The 24,900-nt window shown below is 52.8% G+C and overlaps 1 protein-coding gene across 1 annotated transcript; it reads right to left on the reverse strand.

Annotated features, from left to right (window-relative positions):
• Positions 1 to 17,911: 17,911 nt before the first annotated feature.
• Positions 17,912 to 24,373, reverse strand: ETV3L (ETS variant transcription factor 3 like). The gene is made up of 5 exons (XM_045876047.2): positions 22,237 to 24,373; positions 21,898 to 22,135; positions 21,488 to 21,677; positions 20,972 to 21,092; positions 17,912 to 18,514 (listed from the first exon to the last, which is right to left on the reverse strand). The coding sequence occupies exons 1-5, from the start codon at positions 22,295 to 22,297 to the stop codon at positions 18,039 to 18,041; spliced, it is 1,086 nt and encodes a 361-aa protein (XP_045732003.1). The 5' UTR covers positions 22,298 to 24,373; the 3' UTR covers positions 17,912 to 18,038.
• Between the last annotated feature and the right edge of the window lie 527 nt (positions 24,374 to 24,900).

A 24,900-nucleotide genomic window follows, 5' to 3' on the forward strand; every position in this document is an offset into this window, starting at 1 on the left:
CAACATCACCGTGGGAGGCAGAGTGCTGCCGTTTTTATTGCAGACTTTTCTCCCTCTTCAACCTTTGTCCATTGGAAAGGGGATGTGGAGAGGCTTGCTTAATTAAGGTATTGTTAGCCCTAAGGCTGATTTTCAGCCGATTTAGATTTCTCTAGAATGCTTCTGGGTAGCCAGAAGAACCAATATTAACCCTGTGTCACAGAGATCGTTTCACTGTCACTCAGAATATTCTGTTCCTTCGACCTGATGGGTTCCCAATAATATTTTAATATGAAGAAATAATAATACCCAAAACACGTGTAGTGCTTACTGTGTAAACACCATTCTAAACAAACAGCAAATATTAACCACTGGATCCTCTCGAGCAACCTTCTGAGGCAGTAACTATTACCGCCATTTTCAGGTGGGAAACCGAGGCCCAGAGAGGTAAAATGACTTGCTCAGGGTCACAGAGCTGGAACCCAGGCGGTCTGGCTCCAGAGTCTGCTTCTCTGTCACCCGGACCGCCTTGATGATGTAGGCATGGAGCCGGCACTGGAGGAAAAGATAAACCCAAAGAACAAAGCAGAGGCAGAAGCTTCTCGGGAAGATGGAGGAGTACGGGCATACAGTGAAGAGACTGGCGAGGGTGTTGCTGGACGGGGAGGCCCGCCTGGCATGGTCCTCTGGCCCATGGGGCAGTGACCGGCAGATCTTACCTGCATGCTCTCAGTTCTGTTGGCCTTTGAGACGTGACCCCCAGAAACTTGCCCTCTCGTCACTTGTGAAGATCTCAAGGCATTTAGTGGAGAAGGGGCTTCTCCCCTTACCTCCCACTGAGGGGACGGCTGCATTGCCTATGGGGTCACCTCCTGGGTGTGCACCCCAGCCTCCCAAGCTTGGTACCTTGCTGTCTGTGGTTACCTTAGAAACCAGCTGCCTCTCACCAACACCCCTGGGAGCTGAGACGAATTGAATAACAGGGAATGTGCCAAGATACATTGTAAAGGAAAATGTGTGAAAGAAAACCAGTTTTAGATTGAAGGCTAATATTTTGGGAAGTTGGGTGTGTATTTGTGTTATTTTTTTCCTCTGAATAAGAAGAAGTTCCCAGGATCAAAAGTAAGCTCCAAAAAAGGTGAGATGCCAAGGGGAAGATAATTTTTAAAAACTGCCCAAAGCTTGCTTTAAAAACTGGAAAGTGTTCTTAAATTAAAAAAAAAAGTTAATGACATATAATAATTTTTTTATGTTTAAAAAGTGTGATTTCGTAAAGTTTTGACACAGACACATGAAACAATCACCACAAGCAAGATAATGAATGTATTTATTACCTTGAAGCTTACTTTTGCTCATTTCTGGTTTTTCTCTTTTACTCCTTCCCACTGGACCCCCTTGCCCCTCCTAGTTCCTGGGTAATCACAGATCTGCTTTTAGTTCCTGTAAATTACTTTGCATTTTTTAGAATTTTATATAAATGAAATCATACAGTATGTATCCTTTTCTGTATGACTTCTTTTGCTCGGCATATTTTCAGGTTCATCTATGTTGTTGAGTATAACAATTTATTGCTGAATGGTATTTTTGAAATTTCAATTTCTTTTTTTTAATCTAAGTTTTATTTATTTAAGTAATCTCTGCACCTAACATGGCACTCAAACTCATGACCCCAAGATCAAGAGTCACATGCTCCTCTGACTGAGCCAGCCAGGTGTCCCTAAAATTTCAATTTCTTATGGCATACTGCAAGTACACAGAAATACAGTAATTTTTGTATATTGATTTTATATCCTGCAATCTTGCTAAAACCACTCTACTGGTTCTAGTAGGTATTTTGTAGATTCCATCAGATTTTCTATATCAATGAGCATGTTATCTGAGAATAAAGACAATTATACTCCTCCCTTTCCAATATGCATTCCTTTTATTTCTTTTTTCTTGTCTAATTACTCTAGTTAGAACTAGTAAGAGGACACATCCCTGTCTTGTTTCTGATCTTTCGAGGAAAGCATTTGTTTTTACACCATTTAAAATGATGTTATTTGTAGGTTTTTCATAGAAGGTGCTTTTCAAGCAGATTGTGGAAGTCCCCATCTATTCATAGTGTGCTGAGAGTTGCTTTTTTGTTTTTGTTTTTTAATTTTAAAATCAAGAGTAGATGTTGTTTGTATTTTATCAATTTCTTTTTCTGGATTGATTAAGATGATCATATGGTTTTTCTTTTTTTTTTTTTTTAAAGATTTTATTTATTTGAGAGAGAGAATGAAACAGAGAGAGAGAGCATGAGAGCGGGGAGGATCAGAGGGAGAAGCAGACTCCCTGCTGAGCAGCGAGTCCGATGCGGGACTCGATCCCCGGACTCCAGGATCATGACCTGAGCCGAAGGCAGTCGCTTAACCAACTGAGCCATCCAGGCACCCCTTTATGGTTTTTCTTTTGTACTTGCTTCATATTGTGGATTTTCAATGTTGAACCAGCCTTGAATTTCTAGGATAAACTCCACCTGGTTCTGATGTTAACCTTTTAGTTATTATTTGATTTGATTTGCTAAAATTTTATTAAGAATTGTTATATCTATGTTCATGAAAGATATTAGTCTGTCACTTTCTTTTCTTGTAATGTCCCGTCTGGTTTGGAGTAATGTTGGCTTTATAGAATGAGTTGGGAAGAATTTCCTCCTCTTCAATTTTCTGAAAGAGTTTATGTGCAATTGGCATTATTTCTTCTTTAAATGTTTTATAGAATACCCCAGTGATGTCATTTGGACCTGGAATTTTCTTTGTGGGACAGTTTTTAACTACAAGTTCAATCTTTTTATTTAAAAAAAAAGGAAGATGGGGCAAGATATGCCATGCTAACACTAATCAAAAGAAAATAGGAGAAGCTATATTGACTTCAGACAAAGTAGACTTCAGAGCAAGGAAAGTTATCAGAGATCAAGAGGGGCATTATGTAATGATAAAGGAGTCAATATTCCAAGAAGCCATAACAATCCTTATATGTATGCATCTAACAACATAGTGCCTTTACGTAAGGCAAAAACTGATAGAACTGCAAAGAGAAATATATTAATTCACTATTATAGTTGAAGACTTTACACTCCTCTGTCACAAATGGACAGATCTAGCAGGCAGAAAATCAGTAAGGACATAGTGGAACTCAACAGCACCATCAATCAACTGGATATAATAGACAGACTACAGACTACTTCACCCAACAACAACAGATTACACATTCTTCTCAAGCTCATATGAGACATTCACCAAGGTAGACCACATTCTGGGCCATAAGACACACTTTAGGAAGTTTTTAAAGGACAGAAATCATACAATGTTTGCTCTTAGACCCCAGTAAAGTTAAATTAGAAATCAATAATTGAAAGGTAGCCAGAAAATCCCCCAATACTTGGAAATTTAACAGTGTGCTTCTAAATAACAGATCAAAGAAGAAATCTGAAGATAAGATTTAAAATATTCTGAATTAGGGGCGCCTGGGTGGCTCAGTTGTTAAGCGTCTGGCTTCGGCTCAGGTCATGATCCCGGGGTCCTGGGATCGAGCCCTGCATCGGGCTCCCTGCTCCGCGGGAAGCCTGCTTTTCCCTCTCCCACTCCCCCTGCTTGTGTTCCCTCTCTCGCTCTGTCTTTCTCTGTCAAATAAATAAAAAAAATAAATAAAATATTCTGAATTAAATAAAGATGCAATTCATCAAAATTTGTGGAGCGCAGCAAAAACGGTGCTTAAAGGGAAATTTATAGCATAGAATACGTCTTTTTTTTAGAAAAGGAGAAAGAGCTAAAATCAATGATCTAAGTTTCCACCTTAGGAAACTAGAAAAAGAAGAGCAAATTAAATCCAAAGTGAGCAAAAGAAAAATAATAAAAATTAGAGCAGAAATAATGAAATTGAAAATAGGAAATCAGGGGTGCCTGGGTGGCTTAGTTGGTTAAGCGCCTGCCTTTGGCTCAGGTCATGATACCAGGGTCCTGGGATCGAGTCCCGCATCGGGATCCCTGCTCAGCGGGGAGCCCACCTCTCCCTCTCCCTCTGCCACTCCTCCTGCTTGTGCTCTCTCTCAAATAAATAAATAAAATCTTGAAAAAAAAAAAAAAGAAAATAGGAAATCAGTAGAGAAAATAAACAAACCCAAAGTCTCATTCTTTGAAATGATCAATAAAATCGATAAGTCCTTAGCCAGGCTAACTAAGAAAAAAAGCAAGATGACACAAGTTACTAATACTGGAAATGAAAGAGGGGCATTGCTACAGAACTCATGGACATTAAAAAGATAAGAAAGGCGCTTGTGTGGCTCAGTCGGTTAAGCTCTGACTTCAGCTCAGGTCATGATCTCAGGGTCCCCACGTGCATCGTGCATCAGGCTCCTTGCTCAGCAGGGCGTCTGCTTGTCCCTCTCCTTCTGCCCCTCCTCCCTGCTCGTGCTCTCGCTCCCTCTTAAATAAATAAATAAAATCTTTAAAAAAGGGATAATAAGGGCGCCTGGGTGGCTCAGTCGTTGGGCGTCTGCCTTCGGCTCAGGTCGTGATCCCAGGGTCCTGGGATCGAGCCCCACATCGGGCTCCCTGCTCCGTGGGAAGCCTGCTTCTCCCTCTCCCACTCCCCCTGCTTGTGTTCCTGCTCTCGCTGTCTCTCTCTGTCAAATAAATAAATAAAATCTTTAAAAAAAAAATAGGAAAGGGATAATAAAGGAATTTTATGACCAGTTCTGTGCCCATATATTTGATAACCTAGATCAAATGGACAAACTCCTTGAAAGGCATAATCTGCCAAAACTCACACAAGAAGAAATAAACAGTCTGAATAGGCCATATCTTTTTCAAAAAATTGAGCTAATAATTAATAACCTTTCAAAACAGAAAGCACCATGCACAGATTTGTTCACTGGTGAATTCTACCAAACATTTATGAAAAGAAATTATACCAATTCTCTTTAATCTCTTCCAGAAGGGAGAAGCAGAGGAAATACTTTGTAAGTCATTCTATGTGGCCACTCTTTTCCTCACACACAGTCAGACAAACATATAATGAGAATACTATAGACCGATGTTTTTCATAAACATAAATACAAACATCCTCAACAAAATATTAGCAAATCAAATTCAACAATGTGTAAAAAGTACTATATACCACAACCAGGTGGGAATTATACCAGGTATGCTAGTCTGCTTCAACATTCAAAAATCAGTTACTGTGGGGGCGCCTGGGTGGCCCAGTTGGTTAAGCATCTGACTCTTGATTTTGGCTCAGGTCGTGATCTCAGGGTTGTGAGTTCGAGTCCTGCTTGGGCTTCCCACTGGGCATGGAGCCTACTTAAAAAAAATTCCTGTAACTAATAAGGGATTATAGAAACGTTGCTGAAGATAAGCTTAATATACAAAAGCCAATTGCTTTTTCATAGACTGGCAATGAACAAGTGAAATCTGAAATTAAAAACACATTACCATTTACATTAGCACTCCCCAAAATGAAATACTAAGGTATAAATCTATAAAATGGATACAAAATCTATTTGAGGAAAACTACAGAACTGATGAAAGATATTGAAGAATATGTGTGTGTGTGTATGGGGAACTTATAGATTAAGAGATTTTTTTTTTAAAGATTTTTATTTATTTGTTTGAGAGAGAGAGCACGAGCAAGGGGAGGGGCAGAGGGACAGAGAGAATCCCAAGCAGACTCCGAGCTGAGTGAGGAGCCTGACGTGTGGCTTGATCCCAGGACCCTGAGATCATGACCTGAGCTGAAACCAAGAGTGGGACATTTCACTAACGGAGCCACCCACGCACCCCAAATTAAGAGATTTTAAAAAACATATCATGCAATCATAATATGTGGGCCTTATGGATACTGATTCAAACAAACAAATTGCTAAAACTTTAAAGAGCATATGGCATTGGTAAGTCAATTAGAAATTTGAACACTGTATATTAGGAATTGTTGATAAAAGTGATATATTGTTAATACTATTGATATGATAACAGCACTAGGGTTATGTTACAAATAGTTATTCCTTATATTTTAGAGATACATGTTGAGATATTTACAGAGGAAGATGTTTTCAAGGGATTAGAGAATAAAACTGATGTCTTTAAAAGTGGCAACATTTAGAGGCGTCTGGGTGGCTCAGTTGGTTAAACGTCCGGCTCTTGCTCTCGGCTCAGGTCCATGATCTCAGGGTCAAGAGCTCGAGCCCCATGTTGGGCTCTGTGCTCAGCGGGGAGTCTGTTTGAGATTCTCTCCCTCCCTCGCCCTCTGCCCCACCGCCAGCGCGCGCGCGCTCTCTCTCTCTCTCTCTCTCTCTCTCGCTAAAAATAAATAAATAAATAAATAAAATCTTAAAAAAAATAAAAGAGGTAACATTTATACTGATAGATGACTTCTCAACATCAACGACGGAAACCAGAAAACAGCAGAATGAAGGCCTCCAGGCGGTAAATACAAATACTTGCCAACAACTGAAAATACTTGTACTAGAGTAATTCTAGCTTTCATCAGAAATCCCAAGATTTCAGTGGCTTCCCCAGCGGGATGGGTGAACAGAGTGTGTTTATTGACTAACTTGTCCAGGCGGGCAGAGATGCTGCCCTGGTCATCAGATCCTGCACCTGCCCCACTGTTGATGACTGATTACGGTACCGTCTGTTGGCTTCACTGTTCTTGTCACACTCCAAGATAATGTGTGCAGTCTCTTGTTATCAGATGAGAAAACTTACCTCCTAGGGCCTTTGGTGATAACCTAATGGTTTATAATGATGGAGTTGTTAGAATATTATCTGGCATATGGTAAACACTCAGCCAATGTTCGTTATTCTACTGAATGCTCCTGAATGTGGAGTCTGTGTGTTGGGCTCGTTGTCCCATCCTGTTCTGGAGCTTGTGCGGAGTGGGCTTGTCCCGGCTTGAGAGAACCAGTTGTACCTGTCTCTTCCCAGTTCCTCATTTAGGGACGTCATGTAGCTGATACAGACCATGCTGCGAGGGTTTACACCATGGTAATCGACACATGCTTTAAATCAGGGCATTTTGGGGGGACATCTGGCTGGCTCGGTTGGTAGAGCGTGCAACTCTTGATTTCAGGGTTGTGAGTTCAAGCCCCACATTGGGCATGGAGCCTACTCAAACAACAACAACAACAACAACAAAAAACTGGGCATTTTTATTTTTGTTTTTGGAGAGCTGGTTCACCAGCATACTGTTATCTGGCCCAGCATCTGGCACTTAGTGGGCACTAAGTAAATATCTGTTGAACGAATGAACATGACCCAAGTCTGTGTGTTTAATCATTAGGGTCTTTTCAGCCCCACCTTGAACTGAGTACGGCTCAGGGTGGGATTTCACAGGAGACCACTGTGTGTGGCTATTACTGGGGTATAATTCACATGGTACCTGGCTGCTCTCCAAAAGCAAATGTTGGCATTCTTCCCTTCCAGTTCTGGGTGTTATTTCTTCAAGTTTTATTTATTTAAGTAATCTCTGCATTCAACATGGGGCTTGAACTCAGGACCCCAAGATTAAGAGTTGCATGCTTTTCTGACTGAGCCAGCCAGGTGTCCCCCCACCCTCGCCCCCCACCATCCTGGTTTCTTTGAAGCAAGAGGGAGAAGAAGCAAGATGGTCATCAGAAATGACTCACCCTGTCAGCTGGGCTCACTCCGGGTCTCGGGAACCAGCACCCGGGATCTGTGCGCGGACCTGCCATAAGGCTGCTATCTGGGCTTGGCAGCCCTGAGGCTTCTGTGAGCAAGTCCCTATGAACTGGGGAAGGTCATGAGACCCGGGGTGCGGACCAGGCTAACGAGAAAGTGCTGTGGGTTGATGGTAGATGTTCGAGACCATCTGCAGAAGAGCCCGGTGGCGTGGGGGCCCGAGAGCAGGTTGGGGTGGGACTGGGCCGTGGGCAGGGAGGGCGGAGGGTTTGCATGGGGGACCCGCCACTCTGTGAGCAGGCATGAGATCATGAGTCCAGCTGTCCGTTCCCTTCTTCCAGAAGGTAAAGTGGGTGTGGGCTTGGTCCTCCCCGGCGAGGGGCAGGCATGTGACATCTGTCCTTATCATTGTTAGCAGCTCTGTAGGAGAGTGCCCTCACCACAAAATCGTTGTTGTTGCTTCACACCTGACCACAACAGCACGTGCTTTTACAGTTTTTATTTGGTTTTCCTACTTGATCCGGGGATGTCGTTAGGGCACTAATATTATCATTTACTCTTAAATTCCTTTACTTTCTTTTTTTTTTTTTTTTAAGATTTTATTTATTTATTTGAGAGACAGAGAATGAGAGAGAGAGAGCATGAGGGGGAGGAGGGTCAGAGGGAGAAGCAGACTCCCTGCTCAGCAGGGAGCCTGATGTAGGACTCGATCCCCGGACTCCAGGATCATGACCTGAGCCAAAGGCAGTCGCTTAACCAACTAAGCCACCCAGGTGCCCCAAATTCATTTACTTTCTTTGTAAGTGATACAATATTGCAGTTTAAAAATCATAGATATAGGGCGCCTGGGTGGCTCAGTTGGTTTAAGCGACTGCCTTCGGCTCAGGTCATGATCCCAGGGTCCTGGGATCGAGTCCCACATCGGGCTCCCGGCTCAGCGGGGAGCCTGCTTCTCCCTCTGACACTCTCCTCTCTCATGCTGTTTCTAATAAATAAATAAATAAAATCTTAAAAAAAAAAATCATAGATATAACATATACGTGCAGTAAAAAATCCACTCTCACATCTGTGCTGTCTGCCCATTTCCTTTTTCCTAATGTAACCTGTGTTTAGTTCTTGTTTATCTTTCCAGACATTTTAATGCATAAGCAAGTAAATATGAATATGTATCCCCCCTTTCTAGACAAACGGTAACATCTCACACACACTGCTATGTCCTTACTTCCTTCTCTTAAGACAAATCTCAGAAGCATTTCCCCATCAGTACACAGAGAGCTTCCTCCTTCTGTCTGTGCGTGGTGTTCCATCGTATGGATATGCTGTAACATTCTACTTCAAAATCATGCTGTATATCACGTTTCCTTGAATTTCTCACCTGTGCCAGGTTTTTTTTTTTTTTTAAGATTTTGTTTATTTATTTGAAAGAGGGAGAGGGAGAAGCAGACTCCCCACTAAGCAGGGAGCCCGATGCGGGACTCGATCCCAGGACCCCGGGATCACGACCTGAGCCGAAGGCAGACGCTCAACCGACTGAGCCACCCAGGCGCCCCTCACTGTATATATATTTTATTTTTATTTATTTATTTTTTTAAAAAGATTTTTTATTTATTCATTTGAGACACAGAGACAGAGAGAGAGAGAGCATGAGCAGGGAGAGAGGCAGAGGGAGAGGGAGAAGCAGGCTCCCCGCTGAGCCAGGAGCCCGATGTGGGGCTCGATCCCAGGACCCCGGGATCACGACCTGAGCCGAAGGCAGATGCTTCACCGACTGAGCCCCCCAGGTGCCCCTCACCTGTGCCAATTTATCTTTATGGTTCCTGTGTCGGAGATGGGGCAGCTGAGGCTCAAGGTCATGAAGTGACATGTCTAAGGTCACCACGATCATCACAGCACGTCGGGCAGCTCAGCCATGGTGAGGGTTCCTGTCCACTGCAGCACGGAGCCTGGAGTTTTGTCCAGCAGCTGAGTGTACGTCCATGCTGCCGAGGCCAGGCCCAGTCTGGGGGTCAGCTCGGAGACACCCTGTTTGACCCTACCTCTGGGGTCAGGATGAGCTTCGGAGCAAAATTTCAAAGGATGAGGAGGAGTTAGCTTAGGAGGTGGGCAAGACAGGGCCTTTCCATCAGGCGGATGAGGACGAACCCAAAGCCCAGGGACACAAACAGGTTGGGTCACTGGGATGTCAAGTGAGGGGTGGGACATGGTTGCAAAAGTGTCTCTGGGCGTTTGTGTGGGGGTGCAGTGGGGAGCTCCTGGCTCTCACGTTTTCTGGAGCTTGGACTTGGTTCTGTAGGTTTCAACCCAACGTCCACAAATCTTCTGCGGAAAGGCTAACTTTTGCATCTTCCTTTTAAGGATATTAGAACACATGGATGAGCTAATCAGGTTTTGGGTTATAACTTCCGCGTTGCCAAAAGATTTCAGTGCCTACATTTGCCTTTGTGTTGGTGATGAGCCGGCACCGAGGAAAGCTGCTTTAGTGGGCTCAGCCCTGAACGGAGGGCAGAGGAGGACTCAGGCCCTGGTGTGCGTGAACAGGGTGTTAGCCGCAGTTCTAACCCGGAGCAGGGGTGGGAGAGGCGAGTCATCACACACCTGCCAAACACCGCAGGCTCCGCGCGGGAGGGATCCACATTGCAGTGGCACTTTGTTCAGCAATCGGTTTCAGCAAATACCATCTGTTGCAATGAAACAATGTTATTATTCAAAAATTTATTGGCTTGATAATTTAGTTTCTACGTGGTAGCTTGCCATTGCTGTTATAGTTTGATGTGCAGTAAGTATATATTTACACCTACTTTTATGTCTCTCTCTCTTTAAATGACACTATTGTACAAATAAATTACCCTCACTGGGGGCACAGAGGACTTTTTTTTCCTTTCAGGGGAGCCACCGAAGGGCTTACAGTCACATGATCAGATCGGCATCTTAAGCAGAAACGTATGGAATTTGAAGGGTGGTCTCTCTGCAGGCTGGTGAGGGCCTGCGAGGTCAATGGAGGGTTGTGCAGAAGAGGATAGATCCGGGAAATGCTTAGGAGGTGAAACTGGTGGAATTGGTGACTGACGGGGCGTAGGAGGTGAGGGCCTGACCCCCGAGTTTCTCCTTGGGTCGAAGTGGATATTTTGTGGTGTCGTTAACTAAAGCAAGAAGCAGAAAGGAAAGGGGAGCGAGGGGCGGCGGGGCGGGGGGCGGAGCCTGGAGTTCCGTCCAGCAGCTGAGCGCGCGTCCGTGCTGCCGAGGCCAGGCCCAGTCTGGGGGCCCAGCTCCGAGACACCGGCTCGGCCCTGCCCTGGGGCAGGACGCCCTGGAGGCGCGCATGCGCGTGGGCGTGGCCGCGATGCTCCCGGCGGCCGCACCGAGGAGCCTGCGGCTCAGCGCGGGGGTGGCGGTCGGCTCGTAGGCGGTGTTGGCGGCGACCGGAGAGGACCGGCCTGAGGCGGCCCGGGAGGCAGGTGCAGGGTGAGCAGAGCTGTGGCCAGTGCCCTGGGGACCCCTGGGGGTGCGGGTGCGGAGCGGACCCCGGAACGGAGTTTGCAATGGAGCATCTTGGGGGTGGGAGACCTGGAGCGGTGGGGACAAAGGTCGCCACCAGTGGTGCATGCCGGGAGAGGCTGGACAAGATAAGGACCCAAGTGTGGCCACTGGATCCAGCGATGCGCAAGTCCCGGACAAACACGGCACCGGCCCCTTCCGAGTCCCCTGAGCCGCCTTGGACTCCTCCTCAACCCCGCGCTTCTCAGGTGCCACCCCGGGCACTTAGGTAGAGGTGGCAGGAGAGGGGGCCCCTGCCCCACTTCCTCATCTGGTGGGGGTGGGGAGGGCTGCGTCGCTGGGAGACCCCCCCCCCCCACGCCCAGGACTGGAGGAGAGACCCAGCGGGGAGGGGAGCCCTGCTGGGGAGTGGGGCGGACCACCAGGAGGAAGGGGTGGGAGAGGAGAGAGAGGGAGGGTTTAGGCAGAGCTGCTGGGCCAGCCTGGGAGCCCGATGAGGTGGGCGGCTGGGGGCTCTGTGGCAGCACCAGGTCCTGGGGGGCTGGGGGGGGAGAGTTTCTCCATCAGCCCCAGGCTCGGCAGCAGGACGTGTGAGTGGGACAGGATCGATGGCACAGGGCCTGACGCATGGCTTCGCCGTTCCTCCCGATTCAGGACACCTGCTGCTTGGGGACCTGGAAACCTCAACTGGAAACCCATGGGCCTGGCCGATGGCGTCCCCGGCTTCATCTCTAAGTGCCTGGTGGTGGTCTGTGGTGACTGTGCTGCTTGGATCTCATCCATTCATTGGAGGAAAACCTCTGCCCAAGGCCGGGTCTCAGCCACTGAGATCTGTCCTCCAGCTTCCTGGGCTGAGCCCTCCAGGGACCAGGAGGCTGGGGCTGCCTGACTGGTCTAAGCCAGAGCTGAAGGACGGAGCAACGAAAGGGGTACAAAGAGTATCGATTAGCTATAGTATTAACATTTTGAATGGAAATACCAGCTCTCAGCCCAAGTGGGGGGTGTGTCTTATAGAAATTATTTACCTTTTTAACAGTAAATGAGGTACGTGATGCCTAGCCTGGAATGCATTCTACCCCCTTTTCCTCAAAGCCTTCTGAAGAGCTCTCTTTTTTGCTTTCTGTCTTTCTCTCTTTTTTAAGCTGGCTCCACACCCAGCGCAGAGCCCATTGTGAGGCTTGAACTCATGACCCTGAGATTAAGACCTGAGCTGAGATCAAGCGTTGGATGCTTAACTGACTGAGCCACCCAGGTGCCCCTACTTTCTCTTTCTTTCCTTTTCTTTTTCTTTCTTTCTTTCTTTCTTTCTTTCTTTCTTTCTTTCTTTCTTTCTTTCTTTCTTCCTTCCTTCCTTCCTTCCTTCCTTCCTTCCTTCCTTCCTTCCTTCCTTCCTTCCTCCCTTCCTTCTTTCAGGTTTTATCTATTTGTCAGAGAAAGAGAGCACAAGAAGGGGGAGCAGACTTCCCGCTGAGCAGGGAGCCCTTTTCAGGACTCGATCCAAGGACCCTGGGATCATGACCTGAGTTGAAGGCAGACGCTTAACGGACTGAGTAACGCAGGCGTCCCTGCTTTCTCTTTCTTTACACATTTCTATTTTCTCTCTCTGTCCTTACTTGACCATATATGAATTTAAAATATCTTTTATTTCTTTTTATTTTTCTAAAGTTTTTTAAAAAAATTATTTAAGCAATCTCTGTGCCCAGCATGGGGCTCGAACTTACAATCCTGAGATCAAGAGTCGCATGCTCCACCGACTGAGCCAGCCAGGTGCCCCCAAGATACCTTTTAAATATTGTATGAGGGGTGCCTGGGTGGCTCAGATGGTTAAGCGTCTGCCTTCGGCTCGGTCATGATCCCAGGGTCCTGGGATCAAGTCCCGCATCGGGCTCCCTACTAGGCGGGAAGCCTGCTTCTCCCTCAGCCTCTGCGTCTGTCTCTCTCTCTCTCTGACTCTCATGAATAAATAAAAAAACATTAAAAAATAAATAAATATTGTATGAGTGAGGTGGTCCTTGTTCCCGGTCATAAAGCAGGAGAGTGCAGATTAGAACTAGCAAGCAAGCATAACGATGTTCAGTGGCCCTCACTGTTTTCCGAGGACAGACTGGGGAAGAGGGGAGAGATGGGGCAGTTCTCTGTCATTAAGAGAAGCGGAGGCAGGCGGGGCAAAGCTGGACCGCTGAGACTCCGGGAGGACTGCTGGCCTCGGAGCTGGCTGCCGGTCTACACCCCGGCTCGGCCGTTGGGCAGGAACGTGGCCCTGAGCAGGTGGTTTGCCTCTCTGTGCCCAAAGTCCCCATCTGTAACGTGGGATGATAGTAATGCCTCCCCACTACCGCTGTGGTAGGCGTCAGACAAGCTGATGGATGTGAAGCACTTAACGATGTCGCTGGTTCACGGTGAGTAGTGTGTAGATGTGGCTTTTTACAATATTAGAATCCTTTCTGAGGACAGCTGGGCAATATGTATCTACAGCCATTAAAATGTGATTTGGGGGGCGCCTGGGGGGCTCAGTTGGTTAAGCATCTGCCTTCGGCTCAGGTCATGATCCCAGGGTCCCGGGAGGGGAGCCCTGCATCGGGCTCCCTGCTCAGCTCTGTGTTCTCCCAGGTGAGGCCGACGGTCACTGCCTCTGCCTGCCGCTCCCCCTGCTTGTGCTCTCTTTCTCTCTCAAATAAACAAAATCTTAAAAATAAATAAAATGTGATTTTTGAGCCAGTTATTTCATTCTTGAGGATGTATCTCAAGGAATTAATTAAAAAAAAAAGAAAAACAGATTATAACTTAGGACAAAGGTTTGGAAACCACTGTATTTACAAAGCAAATAACCAGAAACAACCCAGAAGGCCAGCGAGAGGCTGATGGTCAAGTGTATGCCCCCTCGGCCTGACCGAACATTCCAACACGGTAAGAGGGCCAACGTCGACTCTCCATGCTTGGCGAAGCGTTCTCGAAGTAACACTCAATGAGAAAAGTGGTCACGGAACTGTGTGTGTTTTGATAACTTTGATAACATTGGGCACATCTTGCCTGGCTGTTTGTGTTTGGGGATTAGAAATGCCTCCTTAAGATTTACTTTCAGGTATTTTAAAGTAGGTTGGTCACTAAATGAAATGTGTCTTTAAATTTGGTGTTGGGGGGCGCCTGGGTGGCTCAGTTGGTTTAAGCGTCTGCCTTCAGCTCAGGTCGTGATCCCAGGGTCCTGGGATCGAGCCCCGCATCGGGCTCCCTGCTCGGCGGGGAGCCTGCTTCTCCCTCTCCCTCTGCCTGCCTCTCTGCCTACTTGTTCTCTCTCTGTATCTCTCTGTCAAATAAATAAATAAAATCTTTAAAAAAATAAATAAATAAATTCGGAGTTGGATGTTACGAAGAAAGCGTGCTGGTCCAACACCCCGTACGGACTCAGAGCCCGCGTCCCTCCCCAGGTCCACCTGCAGCCGCGCCCACCTTCTCGGCCAGGCGCTGGCGTCCGCGGCTCGGACACCTCACAGAGACAACATCTGAAGGGCGGTCACTTGAACCTCAGTGCCTGGCAGCACAGAGTAGGCGTTTAAGAAGTTGAATTATTATTATTATGTGTGTGTGTGTGTGTGTGTGTATAACACATACGTGGTACTGGAATTTTCTTCTCCCCTCTTGGTCAGGGTCCTCATTTGGGCGCAAAGAAGGGAGAGGGTAGGGATTACCCTCACTGCCACCAACAATTCAGGGCAGCAAACGATTTGCTTTTGTTTTTAAATCCCAAGGCCTCCCGCACACGTGCGCCAAGGCTCTAGTGACAAACCCCTTTCCTGTAAGGAGCGTGTGCTGGGCCACCCGGAGAGTCCTGGCTTCTTCGTGGGGGACACGCTGTCCTTCACCTCAGGCAGTCAGAGTGAGCACAAGCCGACGTAATCTGGCGCCCAAATGCACGCAGACAGCGAAATGGTTGCTATGCGGTCAAACTAAAAGTCATGCAGGAATAATGGAAACCTTCCCTCTCGATATGTAATATGCTCTTATTTCCAGGGAATCTGGGGGCCTCTTAAGCTCTCAATCCATGTGATTGCGGTGCGGTGGGAAGAGCTCTCCCCGATGGCTGGGGAGCTTCTGTTTTACCTGTGACCTTGGACAAGGCTCTTCCTCTCTGTGGGCCATGATCACCACGGCCCCTCTGGCTCCCGGTGGAGTCTAAAGTTCGTGAAGCCGACTTCCTCGAATCTGCTCGAACCCGCGAGTGTCCCTGTCTTTGGTGTGACAGCTCCAGGAGCAGGGGTGGTTGGTGCGCTGACTTTGCGAGTCTTGTCCTGGTTCCCACTGCTCCTGGAAGAAGGCTGAGTATCCGCTCTGTGTTCTCCCGGGTGAGGCTGACGGTCACAGGCAACCAGAGGGTGTGATGTCTGGGGTCGATGGCTGCACCCGATCGTCCCGGAGGAGCTGGTAACCGGCCTTCCGTGGTCCCATGAGACCTGCGGACCCTTTGGTGCCTCATCCGTGATTTGCAAAGGGGGTTTGAAATGGGATGGGTTCATCAAGTGTTTTTATCCTGAAACTCCCTTCCTAACCTGAGAAGACCCAGGGTGCCTGTCACCCCTTCCCCTCAAACCTAGCCCCCTGCCCCGGCTGTGCCCACCCGGCCGGTCTGCTGGGCGTGTGCGCATCACTGGTGGAGGCTCTGGCCACCAGAGGGCACTCTCACGACGTGGAACCCCCGTGGCTTTCTGTGCCGAGGAGCCCATCTGGGCTTGCTGAGGCCACCCTCTGCTTGAGTGAGTGTCAGCCAGGGACAATTTCCTCCCCCTAGGGACAGTTCACAGCGTCTGCTGGTGGGGGGCTGCTGCTGGCGTCTGGAGGCCCAGGATGGATGCACTCAGCATCCTGGGATGCACTGGACCGCTCCCACCACGGAATATGATGCCCCAGATGGCCGTAGTGCTAAGGCTGAGAAAGTCTGCTTTGCCGAAATGCAGAGCACCCCCCCCCGGCAGGGTATGTCTCCTGGAGCTGACCTGTCCCGGTTCATCACCCCCAAAGGGAAATTTTAAAGATTTTATTTATTTATTTGAGAGAGAGAATGAGATAGAGAGAGCATGAGAGGGAGGAGGGTCAGAGGGAGAAGCAGACTCCCTGCCGAGCAGGGAGCCCGATGCGGGACTGGATCCCAGGACTCCAGGATCATGACCTGAGCCGAAGGCAGTCGCCTAACCAACTGAGCCACCCAGGCGCCCCCCAAAGGGAACTTTTAGATACTGACTGACAAGCATTGCTCATTGCCTGAAACGCGGGGGTCACAGAAGGGGCGGGTAAGGCAGAGGGCACATGGGGTCCCCAGTATGGGGCCCTGTCCATGAGGTTGGCTCTCTGAACAGCACCCAGGCCCCCTGACAGTGCGAGCCAGTTCTCTGTGCTGGAGGGACAACACTAGCTCTTTGTCTCCCAGACTGGGCAGGGTGAGGGGACGCCCTGGCCTGGGGGGTCCTCCTTCCCACGGGGCTGGCGATAGGCCTGGGGCTTTGGGAGCTAGCCAGAAGCAGTTTCCACGAAGTCCTTGACACCTCCCGGGAGGGAGACATCTGGGGGAAGGAGGGAGGCGGAGATGGTGCTCCCGGCCTATATCCAGCCTGCAAACCCAGGGCCTGGGCTCCCTGCTCATCTCAGCCTCTCTGTGGGGTGAGGGCCTCAGCCTGGCTACTCTGGGCCTCTCCTTCTCCTTCCCCACACATCTGCCACAAAGGACAGGGAGGCAGCAGAAGGCAAAGTGCGCCCCCCACCCCGCAGGAAGCACACACCTACTCCTTGGATGAGGGACCAGGACCCTCTGTGTCCCCTTAGTTCCCCACTCCGTGTCCTAGAAAGGAATGGAGACAAGTCCTGCCGTTGGCAGCCTAGAGACAGAAGAGCAATCTGGTTCACTTCCCTTGGCTCCTGGAACATTCTGTCCTGTTGGCTTTGCCCTCGGTGAGCACGTGCCCCTCTCTGCCATGTCCCCCTCCCCTAGCCACCCGAGGCTTCCATCAGCTCCGCTTGTCGTTCTGAGGCCCCAGGGACAGGGAAGGGGACCATGCCAAGGCCCTCCTTCACCCCAGCCCATTCGACTCTGCTCAGGGGTCACGCAGGAACCTGAGGGTGGCTCTGGGAAGGCCCTGCTCTGTGCTCAGGTTCTCTCCACATGCTGGTCTCCCACGTGGCTGGGACAGCTCCTTGCCACGGCTTGCTTCCTTCAGCCTCTCGCTCTGGGCAGGGGTGGGGGGGGGGCGGTGATGGCAGCCTCCTTTCTCTGCCCCGCGCCCCCTCCCACGAGAACCTTGGGTGGCGTTTAGCCCCGCACCAGGTCAGGGCAGCGGGAGCGGGGACACAGCAGGGGTGGTCAGCCGAGAGGGCAGTGTGCCAAGGGCATTTTATTCATGGTCTGCAGGGCAGAATTACAGAACTGAGGAGGCCAGTCCCTCCCTGCCCCAGGCCCTTGGTCTCGGGGGGATGACAGACAGAAGGAAGTGTTTGTGGACAGGAGCTCCCAGGGCTGATGGAGAAGTGCGTGGAGGGCCGGGCAGAGACTGGGGCTGTGGCCTGGAGGAGGGGTCTGGGCCCAACACTCTGGGCACACTGACTCCTGACCCCCCCAACCCAGATGCCCACTTTCTCCCTAATGTGGGCAACTGTGGGGTGCTCGGCCCCCTCGAAGAAAGTGGAGATTAAGAATGTCTCCTTAATCTGATTAACAATTGGGTGGGAAGGGAGGGGGCCCCCACCTCAGTCTTCCCCAGCCCTGCAATGCCCCCTACCCCCTTTTGTCCATCTCCACCCCTTCAAAGCCTCCTGCAATTTAAACCCGTTTCCAGGCTGGGCAAGGCGCAAAGCCAGAAAGGAAGTAGACAAGAGAAGGGACGGAGTTTGGGGGACCCCTTCCTCCCATCTTCTCCCCACCTAAGGAGGATCCAAGGGCCACACTGCCTTGAAGTTCCCCAGCTGGGGGGACACGGAGCTTTTGTCCCCAGTTTTGGGTCTGTGAATCTCTGAGGAGAAGACCTCCCTGGGATCCAGGTGTCCCTGTGCCCCAATGGGACAGGGCTTTATCTCCAGCCCCTGGGGCCTCAGGGACAAGAGCCGGAGCCTCTCACCAGCCCCCTGCCCCAGCCCAGCCAACAAGGGGAGCCCCGGAAAGGGGCGTGTCACTGGGGGGCCCCCGGGCCCTGGGAGCAGGGTGTCTGGCTTGGAGGTCCCTGGGAACTGCCGCTCTGGGGGGACATGGGGCAGGAAGGGCCCTGAGAGGCGGGTCCAGTTGGTGGGGAGGGAGGGCAGGAGGGGAGGGGTGAAGGAGGCAAGACTGGGCGGCTTGTCTTGGGGGCTCCCCAGAAGACAACAAGGGCCAAGCTGGAAGGGGACCGGGAGAGAGCCAAGGCCTGGAGAGAGAGAGAAAGAGAGGGCATCAGGAGGGATGCCCCGCATCTCCACCCATTTCCCATTTCTTTTTCCTCTTGATGGAAACTTCCTCTCCCCCCTTCCTGTTTTCTTTGCTTTGAGTCTATTTCCTGGGGGCAGCCTGGGTGCGCCCCTTGTGGCCCCTGTGCCTCTCCTGGGGGCCTTGGCCCCGTTAGAGGGGGACATTTGTGCGGCTACTTCCTGCACGGCTGCGTCCCCAACCCCTCCTCCAACCCCAACTCTACGTCTTGCTTCGTTCTCCCCTGGACCCAGCCCCGCCTGGCGCTTATTCGGAGCTCAGTACAAGGGTGTGGAGCGACTTAGATGAAGACATTCTTTGCCGAAACTCCGTGAATCCTGTCCTCACTTCGCCTGGCCTGTAGCAAAGGGCTGAGGCTCTAGCGTGGGGCCCTGGGCTTCTTCCCATTCTCCTCACCTGCACAGGCCCCTCTGCCCGCGAAGATGGAGCGGCGAGGCCAGCGCGGGGGCCCAGCCTCGCCCTTGTCCAGCTGCCTTTGCTGGAAGCTCCTCCCTCCCCGATCCGCCCTCACGCCCCCTGCCCTCCTGCTCTGTGGGCATCCTGCAACGGGGTGCCCGGCCCTGGTCTGGGTCTCGGGGTGATCAGTAGAACCTCACACCACTGTCTATTTCAAAAGGCCCAACTCCGATCCGTCCCGGTCCTTTCTTAGCAAGGCCATATCATTTAACCGGGAGAGCAGGGTGATCACATCGGTGGGGCTGGAGTTAACAAAAACTGGAAAAGCACATTAGTGACTTCCCACACTGACAGATCTGAAAGGAACGCTGTTTCTGAAGTCGTAGTTCTGGAGGGGAAAACAGAGGACACGGTCCTGCACAGGGGAAGGGTGCACCCTCCCCCGGGTCACGGGCTCACCGTCCTTCTCCTCTGGTCTGCCCGGGAGGCTGTGTCCCGGGGGCTCCCGAGGCCGCGGCTGTGTGACGGGCGGTGTCGGCCCTGGGAGGGCGGCCGGGAAGCATGTGGAGAAGTGGGCTCTAAGCGTGACTCCCCCTCTCGCTCGCTTCCCTGCACCAGCCCCGCACCTGCCGCCTCTGCTTTAACCATCCCGGCCACTCTTCCTCCCAGAGGCAGTGTCCTCTCCTGGTACCAGTGCCCTGAGTGCAGGTGACGGTGACGGGCTGCTCTAGCCATCTGCTGACCTCAGCCAGGCAGGGCATGTGTGTGCCCATGGAGGGCAGGGAGGGGCACAGCGCTCACTCCAAGCTGGGGCTCGCCAGGGACACTGGTTTCCCCTCATGGTTTCCCAAAGAGTAAGCTGTGTGCCCGAGGCATTCCCAGAGCCAGGAGGGTGGGTGGCAGGGGAGGAACGGGGTGCTGTGCAGGCTCTGTCTAGCTCCGGGGGGGCAGACCGGCAGTTGTGCAAGTCCCGGCGTGCCCTGGGCTGCCCGCACCCACAGCCTCAGCGGCACTCCAGGGCGCAGAGCCAGGCCCTTCTGGGCCCCCAGCTGCCTACACTGGGGGCAGGGCTAAGGCCAAGGATCTCTACCCCATGAACTTGCCAGCAGAGGTGGGGTAGGTCTGGGACCTCTGTGCAAAGCCTCGGGCTGCTCAAGGGTCTCTGTGATCTTCCTCGCATAGAATCACGTCCCTGTTGACAGCCCCGGGAGAGCCGGCCTCGGCCTACATTTCCACGGTCTCCCCTGCGTTGCAGTGCTGCCCCGCTGGCCTTGCCCAGAACCTCTTTCCTGCCCTAGGGCCTTTGCAGACACTGTTCCCTCTGCTTGCCATGCTCTCCTCCCTCCCTCTTCTGTTGGGCCTCCTGCACCTGGTACCCACGCCTTGGTTCTGGCTCCGTCAGCTTCTGCCTGGATGATCGTCCCAAGCCTCCTCCAACCCCAACTCTACCTACAACCCAAGTCATCTTTCTGAGATGAGAATCTCAACGCGCCTCTTCCCCCGGGTGCCTCCTGCTCAGGGCGTAAAGCCCGACCGGTTAGCGTGGCCCGAGCCCTCCGTGACTGCACACCAGCTGCTTCGGCTGCCAGCCCTCCCCGCCCCGCGCCCGCCGTGCCCGTTCGTGCGAGCGCAGCAAGCCCCCAGGCGCCTTTAGCTTTGCTGCCCTTGCTCACAGCTCTCCGCTGTACCAACGCTGTTCCCTCGGCCTGGGCACCTTCTGCGCCCACTCCGCCTGCCCAGGCTGACCTCCTGGGGACCCCCGCTCCTCCTCTGCGTTCCCGGGGCACCTGGCGCTTGCCTGAGTCTCGGCGCCAGGCACCGACTGTCCGAACCCCCACACCTGGGGAGTCGCCGGTGCTCAGTTCGTGGAAGGACGAAGGGTGTGTAATATCCCTAGTCTCCAGCCACCCCCCCGCCCGCGTGCGCTCCGTGCGCTGCACCTGGTGGTCCTCCCCTCCTCTGCCTCAGATCCCCCGGGCCCTCCCCAGTCCCCGGCACTCACGGGGGGCGCCGCTGCCGCTCCCCGTCTTGTCCTCAGCGGCCTCTGGCAGCCCCCGGGGGGTCTGCTGTCCAGCCAGGTGCTCCGCCGGGGCCCACTGGGCAAGCAGCAGGCTGTGCAGGAGCTGGGGGGGTGGTGAGAAGCAGGGGTGGGGTGGGGTGGGACGGGCTGGGCCGGCCTGCGTTCCCCAGGTCACACTGTGCCAACAGCCAGTTGTTAACACAATGACATATTCTCAGAACGGTTGTTCAATGGCCACTGCCCCCCGCACGCCCAGGGGCCTCCGATGACATCCCGCTGCTGAAGGACTGACGCCTACGAGGAAGGAGCCACCCTCGCTCCCGGGTGCATGCTGCACTGTGAGCCACGCAGGGGTGATTTGGGGTGCCACCCCTGCGCCGGGGCACTCGGGGACTAGAAGGCAGGGGGTAGAACGGGAGACAGCTGACGGCCCGAGGCAGAGGGGAGGGCTGGGGGCCTCCTGGGCGCAGGGCGGGGGCTGCCTGGTGTGGTGCCTACCTCACTGGGCATGCCCATGGGCAGCAGGGCTGGCCAGAAGAGGGCGGGGGCCCCCAGCAGCAAGTGGGGGGAAGGCGGTGCCTGCATCTCCCACAGAGGGTAGTTGATGACGATCAGCCTGCTGAAGTTGAACTTGTACGTGAACCTTTTGCCTTTGGTCTTGTGCAGGATCCTCTTATTGTAGTAATACCTGCAAAGGCGGGGGCTGAGTTGGCCCCGGGGGGCAGCGATGAAGCCAGAGGCCCCGCCATGCCCCTCCCCAGGCCAGCGAGGTAAACCGCAGCTGTTTCTGCAGAACCACTGGGCATCGGCCACACTGGGGCGTCTCTCCCAAGCCTTGGGGGGCAGGGGTGCCAGCGACTTTGAACTCTGACCCCTCGGGGCCCCTCCCCCGCGGCGGCCGTTCTCACCTGAGGGCCCGGCTCAGCTTGTCGTAGTTCATCTGGGGTTTGCACTTCCTGCGGCCCCAGAGGCGGGCCACCTCATCGGGATCCTTGATGACAAACTCCCCGTATTCTCCCTGCTGCCAGGCAATGACATGGCGGAACTCTTCCTTCTGCAGCAGTTCCAGGATGAAATGCCACAGCTGGATCTGCCGGGAGCCCGGGGAGGACTCGGCTTTGTAGGCCCAGTCCGGGAAGGCCAGGCCTGGGCGGAGGGGGTGTGAGTGCCACCCGGCTGCTCGGAGGCCCCCTTCCCCCCGGCCGCCCCTCTGCAGCTGGGCAGGGGGCTGCCTGGCAGACGCTCACCTGAGATCCAGGGCCTGCCCGGGCCAGCGGGGGCGCCCCCGGCCACGCAGCCGCAGTGCATGGTCTCCTCGGGGGGGCAGTGAGGGCCGCGTCTGGGCCTTGCGGGAAATGGGCACTGCTGAGGTGGGAGGCGAAGAATGAAGGGAAGAGAAGCGGGGAGACTCGAGGGGCGAAAGGGGAACTGAGGCAGGGGCCTGGGACGGCCGGCAGGAAGCTCCCCCCACCGCACCGAGGGCCAGCCCGGCCTCCTTTGGGGGCCTCCTCATGGCCAGGGCTTGGGGCCGAGCCACCTATAGGGTGGATATTGGAGAGCAATGCAGAGGGTCCTCTTTCCTGCCCCGCCGGGGGATTTAGACAGAATGAGCTCTCTGCTCAGGGCTTAACGGGATTGGAGTTTTTCCCAAGTGAAGACAAGAGAAAATGTAATGAATCGTTGGCTCCTGGTAAACCTCGAGTAGATGCCCAAACCCATAGCTCTGTGGCTTCGGTTGCGAGTCTGGGGAGAGCCGGGATTGTGCTTTCTCAGCCGGGGGTCTGCCGTGCCTGGCGCATGCCTGGCACACTGGGGGTGTCCAAGGAGGGACTGGCAAGAGCATCTGCGAGTGGTAAGGGAGTTATCAATGGCGCCTTTACGTGTTTAATATCTGTCTTCCCCTCAGAGTGGTGGCTCGGCGCCATCGGGAACCCCGGCTGTCTGGTTCACGACTGGCTCCCCAGAGGCCAGCCCAGCACAAGCCTTGGACTTGCAGGTGCTCTGTAAGTATTTGCTGAGTTACTGAACCCCGGGCTCAGAAGGGGGGATCTTGCCTGTCCCCAGTGCGGCGGGAGGCGAGGCAGGGGCCAGCGGTGGGATGGGGAGGAGGCTGGGGAGTGAGCCCCCAAGGCATGAGCTTGCCTGAGGCAGGCCAAGGGAGGGGAGGAAATGGATCTGTCCCAGAGCCTTCCAGATGGGGTTGAGGCTGGTGCTCCAGGCCGGCTCCCACTGTCACTGAGGGCAGAGCGCCCAGGGAGCGTGGGGAGGATGCAGGGAGTGGGCCCGCTCGTGGCGTGGACAATCCCTGCACAGGCAGGGCCACGTGTGCACTGGGCACCAGCTTACGTGACCTGCCTCCGAGTTTCCAGCTCGAGCGACGTCAGGGCGAGGCCGGCAGGTCTGAAGGGCATGTGGGGCTTGTCTGGAGTAGCCTCCTCACTTTCCAGCCGGCTCACTGAGGGACAGCCACCTGACGCAAGGGGCTTAGCCACTGTCCCTCCACTCCTAACGCACAGCACCTGCTCACACACCGTGTTGTCCTAAAGCTTACAAACCACCTGTCTAGAGCAGGGCTTCCCTAAGGATCCCCTGAGAATCTCTCCACAGTGCAGATTCTGATGCTGTGGGACTTGGTGGTGCCTGAGATTCTGTATTTCTAACAAGCTCCTAGGTCCGTGGACCCTGCTGTGAGTAGCAAGAGCCCGTGGGACAGAGCAGAAGGGGGAGTCAGGCTGGCTTGGGATCCCAGACACCTCAGCTGGCGAGACCCTCCCATCCCCCCACCCCAGAGGTCATGGGTCTCCTGCTCTTCCTTTCCCAGGGGATGCTTGGCTCCAGGGGGTCAACTGACAAACCTTCAGCTCCTGGGGGCAGGTGCTTCTGGGGGTCCCCAGTCTGGCCTGAGGAGAAAGCATCCCTGGAAATTAAGGTGGCCGAGCAGCAAGTGGGTCCACGCCCACTTGGAGTCTGTGGGAGTAGGTTTTCCCACCATCCCTCTGCCCTCTGACATTCTGTAACTTCTCCCGTTCCTTTCCGCCCCTGGAACAGACGTCCCCACCCATCTCCCACCTTCCTTTCCTGCCTGGTCCATTGGGAAGTTCCTCCTCTCTTACCACAAGTGGGTTGGGATCCCTCCCACCTCACCTTAGAAAAATGGGTTGGGAGATGGTGGGTGGTGGTGCAGGGAGGGGTGTGGAGGTGAGAGGTCCCAAGAGAAGACTGTTCTGTGGAGGGAGCTGGTGGGATTCCTACAGCTGCCCCCGTGCCAATAAGTCTGATGGGGTCTCCTGGTCTGGAGGATCGGAGACCTCAGGGTAGATCTAGGATCTGGCAAGAGGAGAATGATAGGGCGCCTGGGTGGCTCAGTCGGTTAAGCATCTGCTTTCAGCTTGGGTCACGATCCCCGGGTCCTGGGATCGAGTCCCACATCAGGCTCCCTGCTCAGCGGGGAGCCTGCTTCTCCCTCTCCCTCTGCCCCTTCCCCGGCTTGTGCTCTCTCTCTCTCTCTCAAATAAATGAATAAAATCTTAAAAAAAAAAAAAAAAGGAGAATGATAAACCCACCGCAGAGCAGACCCTCAGTGCACCCTGCCCCCTGCCCCCTGCCCAGGAATTAGACATGCCCGCCCCGAAACATCGCCAGAAGTATACGAGGAGCTGGAACTCAGAGGGGTCGAGGAACTTCTCTAAGGCCACACAGCTCTTAAGTGAAAGAGCGGAAAGCAAGACCTTAATTCAGGATTTATAATATTCTGCCACTCGGGTAGGCTACCAATACCCCCTGTCTGGCCCCCACAGGGAAAAAAACCCCAAATACAAAAACCAAAGTGGCATCCATAGCAGAGGTCAAGCCTGCCCTCCTTGCCCCTCCCCATTTCCCGCCTCCCCCGTGTTTGTGGGAGTCCCTCCCGG

This window comes from Mirounga angustirostris, unplaced genomic scaffold (genome assembly GCF_029215605.1).
Source record: "Mirounga angustirostris isolate CCGP_5_RB_7025 unplaced genomic scaffold, mMirAng1.0.hap1 SCAF_6, whole genome shotgun sequence".
Classification (NCBI taxonomy): domain Eukaryota; kingdom Metazoa; phylum Chordata; class Mammalia; order Carnivora; family Phocidae; genus Mirounga; species Mirounga angustirostris.